The sequence below is a fragment of the Saccoglossus kowalevskii genome, chromosome 3 (genome assembly GCF_978046115.1).
Source record: "Saccoglossus kowalevskii chromosome 3, keSacKowa6.1, whole genome shotgun sequence".
NCBI classification, from domain to species: domain Eukaryota; kingdom Metazoa; phylum Hemichordata; class Enteropneusta; family Harrimaniidae; genus Saccoglossus; species Saccoglossus kowalevskii.
The window spans coordinates 12,312,730-12,334,165 of NC_140643.1; the positions used below are offsets into that span (position 1 = coordinate 12,312,730).

General features: G+C 32.4%; 1 protein-coding gene across 2 annotated transcripts in view; it reads left to right on the forward strand.

The window, feature by feature from the left end:
* Positions 1 to 557: 557 nt before the first annotated feature.
* Positions 558 to 21,436, forward strand: part of LOC100377034 (cytosolic 10-formyltetrahydrofolate dehydrogenase-like) — a 39,689-nt gene continuing 18,810 nt past the window's right edge. The window contains exons 1-6 of one of the 2 annotated variants that reach the window (XM_002736655.4): positions 558 to 730; positions 11,334 to 11,475; positions 14,448 to 14,682; positions 19,148 to 19,313; positions 20,212 to 20,316; positions 20,564 to 20,653. In XM_002736655.4, coding sequence (XP_002736701.1) covers positions 680 to 730; positions 11,334 to 11,475; positions 14,448 to 14,682; positions 19,148 to 19,313; positions 20,212 to 20,316; positions 20,564 to 20,653 — 789 coding nt within the window. In that variant the 5' untranslated portion in view covers positions 558 to 679. Of the gene's footprint in view, positions 731 to 11,184; positions 11,205 to 11,333; positions 11,476 to 14,447; positions 14,683 to 19,147; positions 19,314 to 20,211; positions 20,317 to 20,563; positions 20,654 to 21,436 lie in introns of those variants that run through there. The other variant, XM_085496770.1, reaches the window with a different exon arrangement.

Below are 21,436 nucleotides of genomic sequence, written 5' to 3' on the forward strand. Positions count from 1 at the left end.
TTCATGATTGTATAGCTGTATACAATATAATTTACTACTTGGAGCATGGAGGTATTATTATAAGATTACATCTTCATACTCCATGACGAGATTAAAGTCATCGTGTCACGCAACTAATAACTCGAACGAAGAACTGGCGGCGCTTTTCAATCCAAATAAAATGTTGGTCAATATTACATATACTCACAGATTCATCACAGTAATCCTAAACACATTTGTTTTGGTCATGGTGGAAAACATTTCATGTGACTTCCTATTATATCCCCTTCGTTTGGTCTTCTGCGACGTCGTCTGCGAATATCACTTATTTGCTCCAGCGCCATGTTGGCTATTCCGTTTGAAAACTCCACCCATTTTGACACAATGTATACGACCAGGATATCATAATACTGACAATAAAATAATTTACACTAGTTGTGTGATCGGAACAATATCTAATACAATTTGTTTAAAATCGTGGCAATATATTGTCCAGCATTCAATAAACAAAAATGTGCTTCAAGATGTGTAAAATTTCGAAGGGAGGTAGGCAAAAGTGGAACAGCGTCATTTATAAACAGTGCTGTAGTGAGGTTGACAGACTCTGCGCTGATCAGTAGAACAGCTGGAGTGGTTAACAGCATTTTGACTTGTAGCCGCACGGAAAGCTGTATTTCTACGATCATCTGAATTGTTATTAATGGCGATGCTAGGTGCGAGTACCTTTGTCAGAAGACTGTCAACGTCGAGGGTGAGTGTACAGTTATTTCAGTGGCTATATTATTGGATTATTGAAACATCTGGAAGCGAAAGTTACAGTAAAACGTGATCATATCGGCATCGTGGCCGTGAGTTTCCACATGTTGAACTTGAAAGGCGCATTTCTTTTGCTGTTTTGCCTCGTGTTTTTGGTCGATTTAAGTTGAGTCAGAACCAGGTGTTGCGCAGTTTACCCGATTTTGAAGGAGACGTCCGTGTAGGGTTTCTCAATTTTTGAATGATTGCCAGGTTAATAATACCACAGTCCCTCAACACAGAGGACCGCAGTCACAGGTCACACCAAACTACACCATACATGTGTGAATGTGAAAACTTCTTTTGCTGATGATGCATAATACGAATCGGTCAAGACCGGTTATTTTGGGTTCACAATTGACTAGACTGGAGTTCTCAACGCAAACAACACAGCTTTCACGTGTACTGGTGCGGCGAACATTGCGTGTCAGGCGGTAAACAACAGTACTAGTATCTTAAACCACAGTATGAAGGAACTGTGGTTAAACACCGTCCCGACGGTGTTGAGGGACGGTGGGTTAAACTATGGGCGGTACTAACACTTGGTTCGTCCATGGTTAAACTCAATTTCAGTATTACATTGCTCCACCTGAAGAAACACTTTTCTATTGTTATAATACAATTATATAATATAAATATTGGATCTAATATTTACATGAAATATTGTGATTTAAGGTATGTCTGGCTACTGTATTTTGATAAAATCATATCAGTGTCTGATCACTGACATAGGGTATGATTTAACATTCACTTCAAAAATATTTTAGTGAGCATTTAATATTTTTTTAGTAAATACTTCACAATTTTATCCATTGTGCATGATCATATTCAGTAATTAGCTATATCTAACAGTGAAGCAAAATTAGACATTATCATTAATATTCAGTGATTAAAAAGAAATAAAAACACTTGGTGACTTCATTGAATTACTGCCAGTTTATAGAATACTAGATGTGGTTATTACCACAGCAGTGTTTGCAGTGCATTTATATAGCCTAACTGTTTTGTCATTTTGTTCATGTACTCCCTTGAGTCTGGCAGACAAAATTGCTTTGATAGAATTGATGATGTACTGATAATGCATTGTTGGAATTAGTTAGATTTCTAGCATAACATTTGCAGAATGACTGAATATTGTCAGGATATACCTGTAAAGAAAAAAATCTTTCTCATTCAATTCACATATCCATTTACTGTTAATTGCATCCTAAGAGACTGTAGGTTTGTAAGTAGGACTGTATTACACATATCAAATTCACACCTTTTATAAAGTATTTAAAGTTGTTTACAATGCACAATGCGCACACAGGCCAGGTGAACCATAAGGATTCTAAGGTGGGCGTCGCTGTGTGAGTTGTGATTAATAACACATGTAATGTTTGTACATACTTTACATACTACCATTGTTTTCATGTTTATTAAACTATGTAACACCAAGTTAGAAATTACTTTCCATTGCATTATTATAAAATCCTTACATAATATTATAATTTTTGTTTTCCAATGTTTTTGTGCCAGGTGACAGTTGTGGACAATGAATGTCACTGTTGTCTCTCCTGACTTATATTTTTGTATGTGCATATGATATTATAATTAGAACATCATTCTTTTTTGTGACCAGACCTTAAATATCTTTGGAAAAATCATGAATTGTTTACTCTTTACCAAGAAAGTTGAATTTTTATTAAATTAAGTTAACATGAAAAATGTAAATAATTATTTGAAGTAGAATTTTGCAATCATTAGATTTTTTTACAGATTAAAATTGAAATAGCAAAAATAGATAAGAATGATCAATAAAGGTAAAATTTTTTTTTTTAATTCCATGTTAAGGCCAGGTATATTCAGCTTTCTTATTATTACACAAAAAAACTACAATAATGCTTTTCAAGACATGGCTCACCAATCTTGTGATTTTCCATGACTACTGAAAAATGTTGGTGCTTTTCCAAGTTTCATCTCGACCTTCCCCTCCTGTATTATGCACAATTGTTTAAAATTTAACTGCTTTTTGCCCTCATAAACTTATATTGTAGGTTTATATTTTAAAAGTGTATGCAGGTATAGCCCAATGAGTTGAGATTGTTGGTTTAACAATGTTGCATCTAAAACTTCAAGCATACTATTTTTTCTTGGAACCAACTTTCACTAAATCGTATACAGTGAACTGCTTTTACTCTCACTGGTTTCCATGTAATTCAAGCCAAATCACTGAAAATAAATTACCCAATGGTCATCCCAATTTGTCCTTTTCTTTGAAAATAAGATCCTTCTAAAAGTAATTCACGGTAAATCAGTATAATATACCATATACTGTATTTGCTCTATTAGTAGTCCCTATGCTTACAGAAATGATATGGATGTGTCTTTGGTCAAAATAAATATCATTAATGACCCAGCATACAATAAATGCATTTTTGTTTTTCTGTGTGCTTCTATTAGAAATGATAATCTAATAGAGAAAATGTGATACATGTCAACCATTTATTTCCCAAGGTTCAAATTTACATGAATATACATCAATATATTTATATCCAAATTTGTACATGATGCTTAGATGCTTAAGTTCCTTTTACATTGTACAACATTTTTCGCTTCATGTGCAGTTGTTTTCCAGAAATATCTCAATAACCACTGTGTGCATCAGAATATGATTTAGTATAAAAAATATTTTGTGATATTAACTCAAGACCTGATTTTGGTACAAACCTATGCATATTAATTAGGTGATTTGCATACTAACTCATTTCAAGGTTGTATGTTAGTTATTCAGGTCAGAGAATATTGAATTCACTTCACACAGAAACATTTTCTAGCATCTCTAGTACCCTATGTAATTGTGTAGAAGAACCTAATACTGTTGTAAGTGGCAAATTATTTACAATGTCCAGTTCTCATAGTGATGGACCCTGGGACATGTTGGTGTCCTACCTAATATCAAAAGACATTTCTTATTGGAACTTACTTCATGAAACTGTGTTTATCGATTTTAATGTAATTTGGACTAATTTTTTGAACGGTGGTCATGAATATAAACTCACCACATTTTGGTCATGACCTTCCAAAACTGTTAATGGGAAAATATGCATACTGTAGAATACTTTATTTTCGCTTGGAATTTATTTTCGCTATTTTCGCTGAAGGGATGATTCCGTGAAAATAAAATCCAGTGAATATACTTTTTTCCCTATATTTCACATTAAACTCATGAAAAATCAGTGAAAATAAATTCCAAGCAAAACGCCCAAAAAGCCTTTTCAGCGAAAATTAATTCCAGCGAAAATAAAGTATTCCACAGTATTCAAAATCAACAAATAATTTTAAATAAATAACATGCAAAATGTTACTATTGAAAAAATATTTCATTCACTAGGGATATGGGTCTCTTGTTAATGTCTGTCATATCATGTAAGATGATGTTATTATTATGTAATAAAAATTCCTTGCAGTGTTCAGTTATCATTAATCTTTTATCTCAGTTTCTGGTAAAATGTTAAAATATTAGAATTTTCATTGAAGCAGATACTGCAGAAATTTCTGAAATTAATCTCATTATTTTCTATAATGACATTTCTTGGTCAGCAAGCATTCATACTTTGAACATAAAATAAATTTCATTATATATGAATGAGATAAAACTGCCTTGTAAGTATTGTTATTAAATTCAAATTTGTTCCAAATCACTGAGTTCTAGCACAACTAAGCCACTCTCTTCAATCTCAGAACAGAGCTTTTTCAAAATTACCATCTATAGGGTTTTTATGGTTGCTATGGAAACAGCAATAGAATTTATTTAAATTATGATTTTGAAGTCAATTTAAACTGGCATTTACTGTTGAAACATCACTCGATAAAGCCTGCCATGGATAGCCAAAATAAATGAGAAAAACCAGCATTAACAAACGATGTGTTAATGTATTATTTTATGTGTTAATTTGAGGAGGAACAGTTTGCAAAATCACCCATAATGCATTGTACCTATATGATGTTTTAAGTGCTCATAATAGTGTTAGGCAACCAATTTGTTTATGAGACGAAAGACAGTCAACTGAATATTAAAAATCAAAATTAAAAAATGAAAGTAAATGGAAATTGGGACAAGCTTTACACTTTTCATCAATATCATTTTTAAAACATTTTCCCGTATGGTTCTTCTTTTATTGCTAAATGTAAAGATGCAACAATTGTTATTGCAAGTGAGGACTTGACACTGTCCTGTCCATTTTTACTGCAAAAGTATTACACCCTGGATTTTTGTTTTAATCTCTGGTGTCCTTAAATTGGCATGAACTGGTATTTTTAGCTACTGAAAAAAAAAATACTGTTGTAAACAATTTGACCTGATGAACTTAAATCTATGGCCATTTAGGACTACCGTTTACACTGCACGTAATCACAATACTCTGAACTAGGTCACTTATTTCCTTGTGTACATTTCCTGTCAATACAAACACGCGTAGTGATTGGCTAGTGGAATAGGGTATGAAGTGGGTGTGTTCTGGGCAAGACATATCACCTGATTCAGTGACCTTGAAACAAACTGTCCATTAAGATGATTGACAATGGTCCCAGCATTGTTTGCAGCTGTCATCTCGCATGTGTAGCATCTCCTAGACAAGATTAGAGGCTAAATTGTATTTAAATTTGATCAGCAGTTTTTTTGCTGACTAATTATTGTATCAAGTAAAAAAGGTAAGCTTATTTAGTATCTATTCACAAAACAAACAAAAATATTCTGTTCTTCTGAATTTGTGAATAATGTGATATTATGATAAAATTATAAATGCATGGAGCATAATTATTTCACTAAAATAAATAGTTGTTGCAGTGATGATTTCAAATTATTTATAGTTCTAGTTTGGACAAAGTCCAAAAACTCTTATGAATGTGTCCTTGCACTTATTTTCTCAAACCTTCTTTGATTTATCTAGTTTAATTGATTAAATATGGCCAACTGATATCATCCAAGTCGCATTGTGTCACATTTATAGCTAGTGACTATGGTGGTGGTCATATTGAAGTGTTTTAGGGGTGAACCACGCAATTAAGTACACAATACGTTAAAGTTGATTCGCATGTTCAAAAAAATCAAATGGGGTTTTATTAGTATTTTATTCTATTCAGCTATATTTATATTAGCCCTGAATGCAAGGTATTGTCAGAGTGGGCGTTATTTACATTCAGTCGCTGAATTTACCCAAACACTGCCATGGATCCTGATATAACAAAATGAGGTGGATGTATAAGACACAATACATGGAATGCGCATCTGTACTGCAGCAATAAACTAACTTTGATTGCCCGTACTCCGAAATTTAACCAAATTGCATCAAATTCGAAATGCAATTAAGATTTTTACAGATAAATCCGGTTTCTGAGAGTTACTTATTCATGTTTTGTGCATCAATTTGCTGTGCAGCGTTTGAGTAGGCACCCAGCGACCAAACCTAGACCCAGGGCTATATTTATACATAAAGATATAGTCCACTGCACCAGAGTTCATTCAACTTAAAAATCATGGTAAAGTTGTTTGCGTCAAAAGTCAGTGATGATATGAAGTCACAGTTTAGAGATTACTGCATAGTAACTATCTGTCACTTTATATCAGTTGTGGTTATCTATTTAATGAGTATATCATTAATAATAGCCAATAGTTGATGTAGGGCTTAGAGAGCTAATGACAATGTTACCAGTAAAGCTCATATAGTTAATCATTATACACTGACAGAGTTAAGACCACTTAGTTCTGACACCATATTGGGGAAGTTAAAAACATTGCAAAACTGTGACTTTATCAACAAACAGATTAGAATTTGTAAAGAAAAATAATTAAAAAGAAAAAAGGGCATTTTTTTTTCAAAAAACATGATCAAAAGAACTATGTTCATTTGATCCAAAAATAATCTTGAAATTATGTAAGAACATGGACAAATTTGAAAATATTTTGATGCATCCAAAGGCTAATGGTCGCACAGCACGTGATCAAATTTGGTAAAATTACAGTTTATTTTATACAAATGATATTGTATGTCGCTATGAGTTCCATATCGAACACGACTTGGAATGCACAGTGAAATTTTATCATCACGATTATATTTATAAAAAAAAATGCAGTTCACTTGAAAAAATTTTGATATAACATTGAAATTACTGTAAAACATGTTGAAAAAGCGACATGCAATTTTAGCAAATTGTGGTAAAATGATGTCATAGCGAAATGTTGATTTAGCAAATCTCTCTTGTCATTGTTGATTTCCTGTTTTCACAATACTTGTCTGTCGCGTGCCAAAACAAATGCGCAGTTATCACCTTCATATATATAAAACAAAGAAAAACTGTTATTAGGAAGCGCCCCAGATTTTTATGTTCCGGATTACTGTATACAAATCCCCAAGCCTTGGCCATTTTGAATTTGTAATAAAGTCATTAGCGGCATCTTGAATTAGCAAATCAGTTCTCTCGATAAATTCGCTAAAAAGACATGCTCGCGAAAAAGGCGTGTTTTACAGTATTTGTAACATTTTATCTACAGCTGATGTTAACACCTTGATTACTTATTATGCAGTACTGTAGGTAAGAATAAACTGTATAGTGGATGACATAGACGCAGTACAATGTATCTACACTTTCACTTTCCGAGATAAATCAGCAAAATTATAATTCAATGAAAATACTACTTCCCTTCTGGTTTAAAAGTAATTTATTAGTGATCAGTGACACTGAAAATTTCTCAAATTAAATTAGCAGTCACCCAACTAATATGACGCCTATTCTGACAACGCCTTGGATCCAGGGCTAACAGACTTGAACTTGTATGATTGAATAGCTTGCTTTTATAATAATCATAATAATCTTTGTTTCATTTGTCTCCTGATCAGTATTATGAATAAAATGCAATATACTGATGTGAGAAAAACACTAAAAATAGAATTGCATTAGTATAAGCATATAAACCCAAAATTGTATTTATTGCATTCTAGATTGTTGAAATAGTAAGTGAAACACTGTAGGTTGTAGAATTAATGGAATTCTCCATCAACATACACAAACCTAAACGTTATTACAATTTGAACAGTGTGTAGAGTAAATATTCATTTCAAATCTCAATTAAAGTTTATTTAGTTTGCCAATATTGATTGTGTTATGTAGCTATTGCGTCTTTCTTTCTATTGCCTCTCGATCTTAAAAAAAGATGTTACATTTTATATTTATATATGTACATGTATAATATAAATGGTGATAAATTGAATTAAAAAGCGAAATATTTGTTTTAAACAAGACATGTTATGAAGATTAAAATGAGTTTGAAAATATTGGGTTGACCCTTGACCTTCAGCTGCTGAATACTTGGATTGATCAGAAAGCAGTTATTCTATTTGTGTGTAAATTTAATGAGAAAATAGAGGCCATGTATGGTGGTTATTTTTAGCCAGAATACAATGTACTTGTAATATTTAAAGATTAAATTAAAAAAAAACACTTCATTTCTTCAGATATATTGAAAAACCAGATTCAGTTGTTGATATTAACCTTTTGAATTCTATTTAATATTTGCATGGTAACTTTGACATGATTTCACAGTGAACATCAAAATTGCATTAGAGACTGTTGTAAAAATATTCCATTCAATTTAAGACAAAGCGATCATGCATAGCTGCATAAGATTAAAACAAGAATAAAATCAGTGGAAATTGGTATATTGCATTTCCTGTGTCGTGTTGTTCCGGATACACATTTACTCGTTAGTATCTAAAATCAATTTGCGTCTAAATTGAGTTTTCTGAGAATTGTAATGAAGTGAATTTGTAGAGGATCAATTGAGTACTTTATTTGAGAAATCTGATTGGTCGGTTTGGTAATTGTTTAAACGGACAAACTTCTCACTATCAATAATAAGTGAGTGTTGAATATGATAGCATAAATTTATTGGCTAATTGTTTGATTTCAATATTTATTCCTTGTTTACCATTGTGATAAATATCTTGTCAGACAATTCTTGCTTTAAAAATATTGTATTTAATTTCAGGTATCTATGGATATTGGTATTAAGTTTAAAAAAAATGATAATTATGTTTTTGGTCATAATGCCAATCAGTTGAAATGTCTCGACTTTTTTTTAGGAGTTTGATTTAAAAAAAAATAAAAAAGAAGAATGGCAGTTTAAAAATAAATTTTTACCAGAGTTGTGCGCGTGAAATTATAAAAAGCATTACTCATATACCAATTTTTGATTGCATCTATTTTTTCTCACTTTGCTCACAAAATTAATACATTATAACTTCCTACATTAATTTAGTCTAATCTTTACGATACTGGTTTTTGATCTTCTACGTGTAAGTAATGTATACTGCCCTCAATTGTAATTTTTGTAAATGAGCATTGTTGCAGACTAAGCTTAGCCCCGGTACTGCTTACTGAGCCAGTCAAATATGATGTAGTGGTCCTTACAAAATAAATTGTCTATGCTATGTATGTTTACATATCAAATAAATTAACATAAAATATTGTGCTGTTGTTTCATTTTGTTTTCTGGCATGTAATGTGAAATATCCAGTATAGCCTGAAGTGGCTGGTGCCATGTTATCACAGGAGTATAGAGTTTGAGTAATTGTGTAGCACACAGATAGTACCTGGTTTTATTAAGTGTATCTGGTATTGTGTAATGAAACATATACATGTATACATACATACATAATTTTAAATAAATCTGTTTTGCTTTCTCAAGCCAATATCCGACTATTTAAAAATATAAATAGGACCTAATCATAAGTAGATAGTTGAAGGGCGGTAGTCGTCGCGCTGAGCATGTTCGACATTTGTGTTGATAAACATCGATTTTGCCACAATCCAATGCGCTCTTCAAATGATAATCACAAGTATGAGGTTTGATCTGGGCGCGACTTGCACTGATTATCGACAGTGATTCCTTCGATACCTTCTAAACACATGAATATTACCCAATTAAAGCTTGGAAACATGTCAGTTTGCACTCGTTGATCTGCGCAACAGTCAATGTCGCCATTTTGTTTATATGAGACCCATATATCTCGACGACTACCGCACTTTAACTATATTCATAATTCGTTTCAATCTGGAAATGAAAATGTCATTTAATATGTAACATTTGCTTTATCCCGTTAACAACTTTCTTTCCTGTATAGTAGTAGTTATCACAACTAATCTTTATTGCTATTAACTGATAGAAACATTGTATTTTGCAATAAAGTTAATATTATTAGTTTATTCTATTTGTTTTTAAAATATCTTGCAATTGACTAGTATGTAATCACAATAAACATCACAAATATGTACATAAGCTTGCTAGTAGCTGTTCTTGCCTAAAGTCATGAATAAATTTACCTGGGATTAGATGGCCTTGCACTGCATTTTTCTGTTATCTTTTGTAATGCTGATGTGTTTATTAAAATTACCATACTATATCCTCTGATGTTATAGTACAGATAGTGTAATAAAGATATTATTATTATAACATATCTAAATGTAAATATTTAAATAAATGGTTTATCAGGTTCTTTAACCTTATCACCACCAGACTTTATTCTCTCCCAAATTTGTCAACACTTTTTTCTTATATTCTTCAATATTTTTGGAAATGAACCCTAATTTTGGAGCCAACAGACACAATTTGGGTCAGTTTTCAGTTTTTACTCAAAATAAATTTTGCTATTTTTGTCCCAATCTTTCAAAGGAAAGTGCAGACTACCCCCCTAAATAAACTATTTTTTGTGAATTTGTGATGAAAAAAGGGAACTGGTGATGAAAAGGTTAATTTTAACGAATAATAAATTAATCTCTGTTCCAAGTGTTAACATTGTATTTTCTTGGATGGACATGGTTTAGAACATTCTGTGACATAGTTCCACCCCCGAGAATAATGTGGTTGGATATTTATTCAGGGGGTCACAAATTCAGTCGTTTATGTTTAAATAATAATAAAATACAATGTTTTCTCTGTCTCTGGCTCATTCCAAAAGTGATAGCAATAATCCCAAATGCTGTTTTTAGGATACCAATATTAATGAATAACTTTATGTAATTATCATTTCAAATTTGAATAAAAAACACATTTTCAATTTCTTAACAAATTGTAACAGTGACTCAGCAAATGAATGCTATCAATGCAATCAGATTATTGGAAGTATTCAATATGTCTGCAATGTGTATAACCATTTACACAATTTACATGTATTCAAAATCAATTTTTTGAAACTAATATTTCATTCCGTTATGTGAAACTAACTTAAAAATCATAATTGTTTTCAGTTAAACCACGTTTATTCTGTTTACATACGTTCAACAGCTGATCTACCAAGTTATGAATATTCATTGTATAAATTATGTTAATGGTCACACCTCCAACTCAACCACCATATTTAGAATTTTTAAAAGTCAAGCGAACTGCTGCCGGGGTCAGTCACTGTATTTACTGAGTAGTGTCAGCATTCACGTATTTGCTAATTCTAATTTGATACAGCTGTTTGCTCATAAAGTCGTAGTTTTGCTGTAATTCATTCTGTGCTTGTTTTCTCAATACGCAGACACTTTGGTCAAAAATGAAAATAGCTGTGATAGGTCAAAGTCAGTTTGGTCAGGAAGTATATAGTCTTTTACGGAAGAATGGCCATGAAGTGGTTGGAGTGTTCACAGTTCCTGATGTTGGTGGAAAACCTGATCCATTAGGTGAGTCTTATTTGTATTTCACTGTGCAAAGTATGACCTCATTTCAACCAGACATATTTGACCTTTGTATGACATTCACGCTTCAGCTCCATTCATGCCTTGTTTCTTTAAGAAGCCCTGTCTTTACAAATATACCTCGTCCATCTACTTGAACTGTTCAAAGCGGTGGGTGATATCAATTTATTGTTTTTTTGGAAAAAGTTCCCTAAGGTTCCCCTCAGCCCAACCTGAACTCTAACCCTAACACTCCAGCCCCCCCCCCCCCTCCCCAATGTAATTCAATATGCCCCTCCAAATAATTATTAATAAGTGACAAAAAGAGACATTTAAGATGAAGGAGGGGTACTGGAGGTGCAGGGTTAGGATAGGAATTATGGGTGAGGTGGTCCTAAGGAACATTTTTTCATTGGTATGAATATTTATATACAAATAGTACTTATTGAAAAGCAGTTGAACCTATTTTAATTCATATTAATCCATATTAATATATGTGCTGGTGGATGGAGCAGGCAGTATACACACTTGTAACGGCTATTGTTATGTTCACTTTTTCTTGTGTAGTGCAGCTTAGGTGGGACACAGTGAGTGTCCCTTATGCCAATAAATTATTTTTAACTCAAAGTCAAAGTGTTTGTGTCGTAAACTACTGCCTATGGTACCTGCCAGATTGCATACACTCATTTGTTTGTTTTTGAAAGACTGCTTTCGCTGTAACGCAGCTTTTTCAATTCATACACTCGCATAATATATTATTTTATTGAAAAAAATACCAAAAACAAACAAGAGAATGTGTGCAATGCATACATTTATTTTAGGATTAATTTCAACATAGTATCGTTAGACTTTGCATACATTGTGCTTAACACTCATAATTCTTGTAAAATGTTGATGCTTTTAAATATAATATAATGGCAGAGGTTTAGAACTAAGATAGATTAGTTGTCGATATCACAGAGGAATACAAGTAAACTGTTACTTGGCAACAATGCAGAATATAAACTATTGCCATTCCTTAGCTTATTCATCTGTTGTCATGAAAAAAAATAATATTTTTTTGGGATTTACTTTTTTTAGTGTTTGTGAATGATTAGTTTTTCATGAACACAGTGAGCTGAATAAGTCAATAATGTTTTGTTATTTACCTGGCATTTAATGTTATAATCAAAGGTCAGAGGTCAGACACAGTTCATAGTACGATCATCACATGTTATTCAAATTAGAAATTCTTGGGTTTGCCACGTGGCATTGTGGGATAGGTCCGTGTTGTAAACAGGTTTAGTCCTGTCAAGCATACATTGAAGGGGTGGGTGTCAACCCCTGGGTTCATAGCGTGGCATTGTGGGACACTTATTACTGTGCAGACTTGAATTTGACAGTTATCTAATTAAATTCTTTTATAAATTATAAGTTGACAGATTTTGAGAAAATTGGTCTGAACCCTATAATTTATTCATGTATACAATGTAGCAGGTCTTCTTGTTCTGATGGAAAAAAAGGAAATACCGGGTATACACAAAGTTAGACAATAAAACAACATACTTTTATTGCACCAAGATAGAGGGCACATACAAATTCATTAGACATCAATGATTTTTTTCTCAGAAATCAAAACCAGCCAATAGTTTTTTAGGGAAATATATCAGTGGAAATGAGCTTTATAGTTGCAGGTGAAGGGGTTGGCATATGTGCACAGGCAGGAATTGAGTCCCAAGCGACAATATTAATGCATGCTGAAAATGTAAAGGTTCATGGGTAGACGCTTGTTTGTAAACAACGACATGCTATTGCCGTATATATGAAACTGTTGCCTTCTGTTTGTGTTCACCTATTATTATGTAACCTTCTCAGTGCTAAAACTTTTATCCTAAACTACAGACCAATGGAAAATATTTGCAAAACCACATTTATAGTGGAAATTGTATTAAATAATAATGCGTAAGTGTCTTAAAGTTTATTTAATTTTTAGAATATATACCGGTATTTCAATGCTTTCCTTCTGTCCAGTGTGTGCCAGTAATGGATCTCTATATTAGAGTGTGACTGTCATGTAATGCTTAATTTAAATTAATAATATATTGAATCACATAAAGAAACGTTCATTTCCATATGACATTTTTATGGCATCATATTGTATTAATGGGTCTGTTGGGTATATTAAATGAGCCGTGAATAATCTATTGTTGCAACATCACTGTATTCTCTCTTCTCTACATACTTGGTTATTGCTGGATGGACTGACCTTCATGCTTGCAATTGTTCTTGTTAGAATTTGTAGGTGTAATTTATTCATAGTGATTAGTTCAGAGAGACTTGACATAATGTAAAATAATTTATTTTTTAGCTTGAATTAATTTTCGCTGAAAAGACTTTTCGGGTGTTTTTTTATAGAATTTATTTTCACTTGTTTCATTATGAGTTGAATGTATGTAAAATATAGGAAAAAAAGGTATATTCACTGGATTTTATTTTCACTGAATCATTCCTGCAGCGAAGATAGCAAAAATTAATTTCAAACAAAAATAAATATTTTAATAATATTTTACAATAGTTGAGATTCCACTAATGGTTATTGTAAAACTAGTGGTAAATGGACTGTTAAGTTAGAAATGACTTTGAGCTGTGGATGGAATGGAAAGCATGAAATTACAGAAATAGTGATTACCGTAGTTATTATGACTACTGTATTTGAACTATTAGTAACATCTGTACTTATGTAAATAACAGTAGTGTATCTATGATCAAAATAAGTAATATTTAATATATATTGAGTTAAGGACTCCATTGAAAGACTTCAGTGAAATGAGTTTGATTGGTTGCTTCACCCAAAAATACTTTTCAGCAAAAAATTAATTCCAGCTGAAATAAAGTATTTTACAGTGACCTTAGAGGCGTCAATTAGACATTAGCTAGATTGAAATTATATTTACCATCAAATAAATACTAATAAACAAATTATTATATTTATTTTTTAGCTGTTGCTGCTCATAACGATGGTGTCAAAGTATACAAATATCCACGCTGGAGAGTTAAAGGAAAAGAAATCCCTGAAGTTGTTGAAGAATTCAAGGCATGCGGAGCAGAGTTAAATGTGCTTCCATTCTGCAGTCAGTTTATTCCAATGAGTGTTATTGATCATCCAAAACATGGCTCCATTATATACCATCCGTCAATTTTGCCAAGACATCGTGGCGCCTCAGCAATCAATTGGTAAGTGGATCACGAATGTACAAAATACTATTCGTAAATATGTCTGTTTTTTGTCGCTTATTACTGAGCGCAGACTTTAATTGATGTGTTTGGTCTATTGATTTGTTGTACTGGGTGCAGCACTATCTCAGAAATGTGCGAGCATATTTCAAGAAGCATTCAAATGTCACAGATGCATATATTTTTCACCCCTGCTGCTGTAAACTACTTAATTTTTGCTATTTTCACTAATCAATCGGTGAAATAAAATCCTGTAAAATTGCCCTTTTTCCTATATTTTACATTCAACTCACTAAAAATCAGTGCAAATAAACTTTATACAAAACGGCCAAAATGTCTTTTTAGTGAAAATTAATTCCAGCTAAAAGTATTTTATATTAACTCTCTTCCTACTTGTGTCAGTGCAAGGTGACTCAGTTGAATTTCAGGCTGTTTGACAGGGAATACATCCAAACTTACATTGAGATTATTTACTCACATTGAACTTTATAAATACATTATAACTGAAAGCACCTTTAACAGAAAAAATATGGTGCATGTATCATCATTACATGTTACCTACACCCCCCCTCCCCAATATATAAATTGGTTGACTCCTAGATTTAATTTGATTGAATGTTTAGGTACAATGAGCAGGGTTTCCCCACAGGTGCATCATAGAGTAGTGGTTCAAACTGTGAATTTAACTTAACAATACAATGTAGGTTATTAACATACAATATTGTTATGCAAATTAGTAGATACCCAATGCTTTGGCTGGATAACGCTGATGAGTATAATGCGCATTTGATTGAATCCAATCTTCTAACTTTAATATACGTTGTTGTGTTTATGCATAGCAACCATGTATCTATACCTAACCCCTGCTTATTTACCGATATCCCCTCTCCCCTCTCTGCCTGTAATGTCTATGTTACTACAGTGTAATTCAAATTATATTAAGTTTATTTTTGCTTATTTTTTCATGAGTTGAATGTAAAATATAGGAAAAAAAGCAAAAGTAAAATACTTTACAGTATGGATTATCTTCTTCTTGGAACTATAATGTCACCAAAGTTGTATAGTGATATGAGTCAGGTTCTATCAAATACTATGTGTCTTGTGAGTGTCTGTGATGGTATAGATTAAGCTTTTTGTAAATAATGATAAATGTATTGTTCTCCAAAATGATATCAAAATTTAATCTTGATTTCCTAACACATCAGTCATGTGGTGAGGTCAAGGGTCAAACCGAATCTTCCATGATTGTGTCAAAATGTCAAACAAAATCTAATATTCAATTTACTGTATGAGAGAATTTGGGTGTATAATAATTATAGTCACTAGAAGTAATCAGTGTACATTTAGTGTTAGATCTAATCATCCTTGTATACACACCTGCTCCACTCGCATGTGATTAGGATCAGTGTGGCTCAGTTTATGCTATAAAGTCATGTATTGGTTAAACCTTTGAACACCAAATTTAACTTTCCTTACTTATCACAAACAAAAAAATGAATAATCTTTTTTATATCTTCCCAAAATTTGGTAATTATGACCATTTCATTGAAAAATGAACAAATTAATGATAGAAAAATGCATAAAAAATATTGCACCTACAATTTTGGCAGAATAAATTAGGTTATGACAACCAGGGGCATCACCAACATACTTGCATGTTCTGTGTTTTACAAATGTCTACATTATAAATAAAATCAAGTCTTTTTACGATACCAGAGTTGGCTTGCATTTGCAGAGTTCCAATATGGAAACAATCTTGGGTGGTGGGAATGTATGGCTGTAGCAGTGATCGTTAAAATTTACATTCTGAACTACTCACGCATTTTAAACAAACAAACAAACAAAATATTGTGCCAAATGAAATTAAAAGAGCATGAAATTTGTGTAATTGTCAATTGTGTCCTTTGTTTGTATCTTTGATCACAGCTGTTCCATTGCTTTATGTGTGCATACTGTACATTAATTAATATTATAACCCATGGCTACTGATGCTTGTACCAAAGGCCTCATATTAAGCTGAATTTCACTTGAATTATTTCTATGTTGGTCTTAAATCTACTGATTAAATTTATTGTTGGGGAGAGGTTGTTACAGAAACAGAATTTAAGATAAATACTGTAGAATACTTTATTTTAGCTGGAATTAATTTTTGCTGAAAAGACTTTTTGGGTGTTTTGTCTGGAATTTATTTTCACTGATTTTTGACAAATTGAATGTATGATATAGGAAAAAAGGTATATTCACTGGAATTTATTTTCACTGAATCATTCCATCAGCGAAAATTTATTCCAAGTGAAAATAAAGTATTTTACAGTACAACAATTTCTCCCAATATTCAACTTACCGGTAAATTTTAAAATACTTAGGAATGACCTGTGGCTTAACAAAATACTCTAGACTAACACATTATAAAAATAGAAATTCTTTTTTAATGCAGCATTAATAGTTCCCAGAATTCCCTGTGGTGTATATCTATGCATATTCTGTTAATGGATAATAGCGTTGTTATTTACATGACAGATTTCATCATCCACTGTTCTACATCTGTTCCATATGTTCTCATGTAATATATTTTATTAGAATCCAATTCCAACATTTGTACAAAATACTTATCTCACCAAGCAACTAATTTTTGTTTAACTACATATATTCACCAATATATTTTGAGTGTGAAATTGACTGTTTTGTATTTTTACATTTACATGTTATTTTAATTCTGAGATTTGCTTGTGATGAGGGATTAAAGGACATAATATGGTTATTAAATATAATAGAGTAGTAATTTCATTAATATATAACACTTAGGAATACATATGAGTTATTTGTTATTATATTTGGCATGATTGCCTGATTCTTATTCAACATTTACTTAATTTAACACCAAATGTAATTGAAACCCTATACATTTTAGTCTTGCAGTAACAGATCAGCATTCATTTAAAGGAAGGTTTAAACAGCTTTTTTTTTAAAATTTTAAAAATTACTGCATACCTTTTGCCCACACCTCTTTTCTTGTCTTTTTTCTTTCAAATTTACAATTGCATTTCTGCGTTCTTGCGAATGGCATTGACCGCCCTACTTATTTCCATGACTAATGTGGTTATGTTTAGTTACTCCAGTAAATATTCTAGTACAGTGTAAATGCCTACTTACTGTCAAAGTATCATACTTAAATGATTTTAATGGTTCCCTAATGGGGTATCCAATTAGTATTCTGTCAGAATTCCTATTCACTATTATCATACTCACTTCCATACTTGAATGTTTTCAAAATACGCCATTAACTTCTTGTCTATCATCTTGTGAAAATATTTACACAGAAACATACCGGTACTTGTCATTGGATGATGACGTAAATCAGAAAATGATTTTAATATTTTTTTTCTCCCATAATGTTTAGACTACAGCAGTGCATTAATCATTATAAAATGCATTGACAATTCTTCTACTCTCTTTGGTTTTTAATTCCGTTATGAGCTGATGGAAAGCTAAAAATTGCTTCTTCTTGAAAATCGCTGTTCAGATTTCTCTGATATTTTTTGTGTAGGTGGCATGGGTTGACTAAATGCATGCATTCATTTTGTGAGAATTATTGTCTGAAATTTTTGGTGATTTTGGATTGAAAATCTCACTAACTTTTTCTTGAAAAAGCACTGTTTAGATTTCGTTGCTATGCTTGGGTACATGTGCCCTCACTTTGAATAACTCATTTTATGACAGTGTCTGTTGTTTCCTATTAATGATAAATATTCATGTTATTTGACTTTATAAAAGACCTAAGCCAGACTGATTTCCTATCACATTTGTCTATATTCCATATTTTTTTGGTGAAGTTTTATCTGAAATGAAATGTTTGCCCATCTTACTATGGTTACATGTAATTGATGTAATTTTCATTCAGATTGGTAAGAAAGTACAGCAGAGCTATCACAAATTTACCTTAGGCACATATATATCGTCATGAATGTATTCTCATCATTGCAAATAGAAACACTGATTCACTGATTATGCAAATATATTGTTTCCTATTAGCAACATCCAAAATAAAAACCTGTTGCTGGGTCGGTAATGTGCACAGTGATTTCTCTGAGATGTAATGATAGATTTTGAAACAAAATTTTGAACATTTAATACACATTTGGGGAGGGAGAATCACTGTTTTGTGAGTAGATCATATTTAATGATTTCTTTCATTATTGCTTAGTCAGTATATCCAGCGAGTATAATCTAATTTGCATATTGGTCACATTCTTGATAGAATACAGATTAATTCTTGAAAATGCACAGGTTTTTTATTCAAAGAAACTTCACGGTAAAAGTTCCTTAGAAACCCCCTCATAATTCTAATACTAACCTTGCCCCTCATGTTCTCCTTCCTCATTTTTAGCTGTATATACACACAAATGACGGATTACTATGGCACATTGTTGTGTTTCATCATTTGATTATATATTTTGTTTATTAGGACTCTAATGTGTGGTGACAAAAAAGGTGGCTTCACGATATTCTGGGCAGATGATGGTTTGGATACTGGTCCTATTTTACTACAAAAAGAGTGTGATATTGAACCCAATGATACAGTGGATACTATATACAATAGATTTCTATATCCTGAAGGAATCAAAGCAATGGTAAGAAGGATACAATGATACTGTAAACCGTTTTTTTTTGTTTTCACAATTTCAATATCATATGACAATATCATATTTCGCTAAAGTCACTGACATTCTTTGTGGAGTGTCTGCAGAGAAATTTTCACTGACTCATAAATTCACAAAAAAATTCTCTCGCAAAATTAAAGCAGTTTGCAGTATATATGTTAAAATCAACTTCATGAAAAAAATTGATCGTAAAGGAGAATATTTGTGGTAGAATTTCTAGGAATCTTTAATAGATATTTCTTTCAGTATGACTTCAATCAAATTATGTATAGTTCTCCACAATTCTCACTGATGCACTGAATCTAAAATTGGTTACTTCAAATCTCTGGAGATAAAAATTATCAAATCTGCAAGAAGATTGTCAGTGATGCAATGTATGCTATGTGGATTTGGTGCATTGAACGTAATAGGATGAGCACTACTCCTAAAGCCAGACTATTTGACTGCATCAATATTTTGTAATTTTCTCTGATTATTTTTGAATCAGATATACAAAATGAGATTTTACTTGTAAATTTTAACTCTTAGAATGCCATAAATTTTCCCTCCAAAATGTGAGCATGACATTTCACATATTATTTAATTTTTTTTCTATAATTTCTTTTCATAATTTTATACAAAACTTACGGGTCTTGATAGACATTTTTGAATAAATGTGGAAACGTATATTTTGTTAAAGGTGACAAAAACTTTTTCGTTGAAGTGTTATAATAAATATTTTATAGAAACTAGCAGATTCTGAGCAGTACTGTTTTTTTTTGTAGAAGGTTACATTGGCAGTGAAACTGACCACATGGCTCAACATGCATTTAATAGTTAGTGGGTGCAGAAGATGCAGACATAACTTGACATGTGTATTCTCTATTAGGGGGAAGCAGTGGACTTGATACATGAAGGAAAAGCCCCAAGAATAGCACAGTCTGAAGAAGGTGCCACATATGATAAAATATGGAAGAAGAAATCAGTTGCAGAGGTAAGCTGTGTTTAATACAAGAAACTTATAATGGATGATGGTCGTCATGGATACATCACTTGATCTTTATGCTTCCATATTGGTTTTATGATGCTTAGAAAACTAAAAAGAGAAAACTGACTGACTGAATTTTAGGTTATCTAAAAATATCCATCCAAAGCCAATGACAATTCTTTTATAGAATCTTGATATTATTGTCCATTCAGAATATTTTGTCTAAATTATTTATTTATTTACCTTTATTAAGATCAATTGGAATCAACCAGCAGAAGTACTACATAACTTTATTCGTGGCAATGACAAACAGCCTGGTGCATGGAGTACTGTTGATGGACAGGTAAGCCATTTGTAGTTTAATCTAAAATATTCAAGGATATTTAAATATCAAGAAGACTGATACTATCGGTAAATCAAGTTTAACCGAATGTCAGACGACCATCTTATTGAAAGTCAGGTGACTGTTTCTTTGAATGTCAGGTGACCATCTCTTTGAATGTCAGGTGACCATCTCTTTGAATGTCAGGTGACCATCTCTTTGAATGTCAGGTGACCATCTCTTTGAATGTCAGATGACCATCTCTTTGAATGTCAGGTGACATCTTTTGAATGTCAGGTGACCATCTCTTTGAATGTCAGGTGACCATCTCTTTGAATGTCAGGTGACCATCTCTTTGAATGTCAGGTGACCATCTCTTTGAATGTCAGGTGACCATCTCTTTGAATGTCAGGTGACCATCTCTTTGAATGTCAGGTGACCATCTTTGAATGTCGGGTGAACATTACTTTCAATGTCATGTGACCATCTCTTTGAATGTCGGGTGACCATCTCTTTGAACGTCGGATGACCATCTCTTTGAACGTCGGGTGACCATCTCTTTGAACGTCGGGTGACCATCTCTTTGAACGTCGGGTGACCATCTCTTTGAACGTCGGGTGACCATCTCTTTGAACGTCGGGTGACCATCTCTTTGAATGTCGGGTAACCATCTCTTTGAATGTCGGGTAACCATCTCTTTGAATGTCGGGTGACCATCTCTTTGAATGTCGGGTGACCATCTCTTTGAATGTCGGGTGACCATCTCTTTGAATGTCGGGTGACCATCTCTTTGAATGTCGGGTG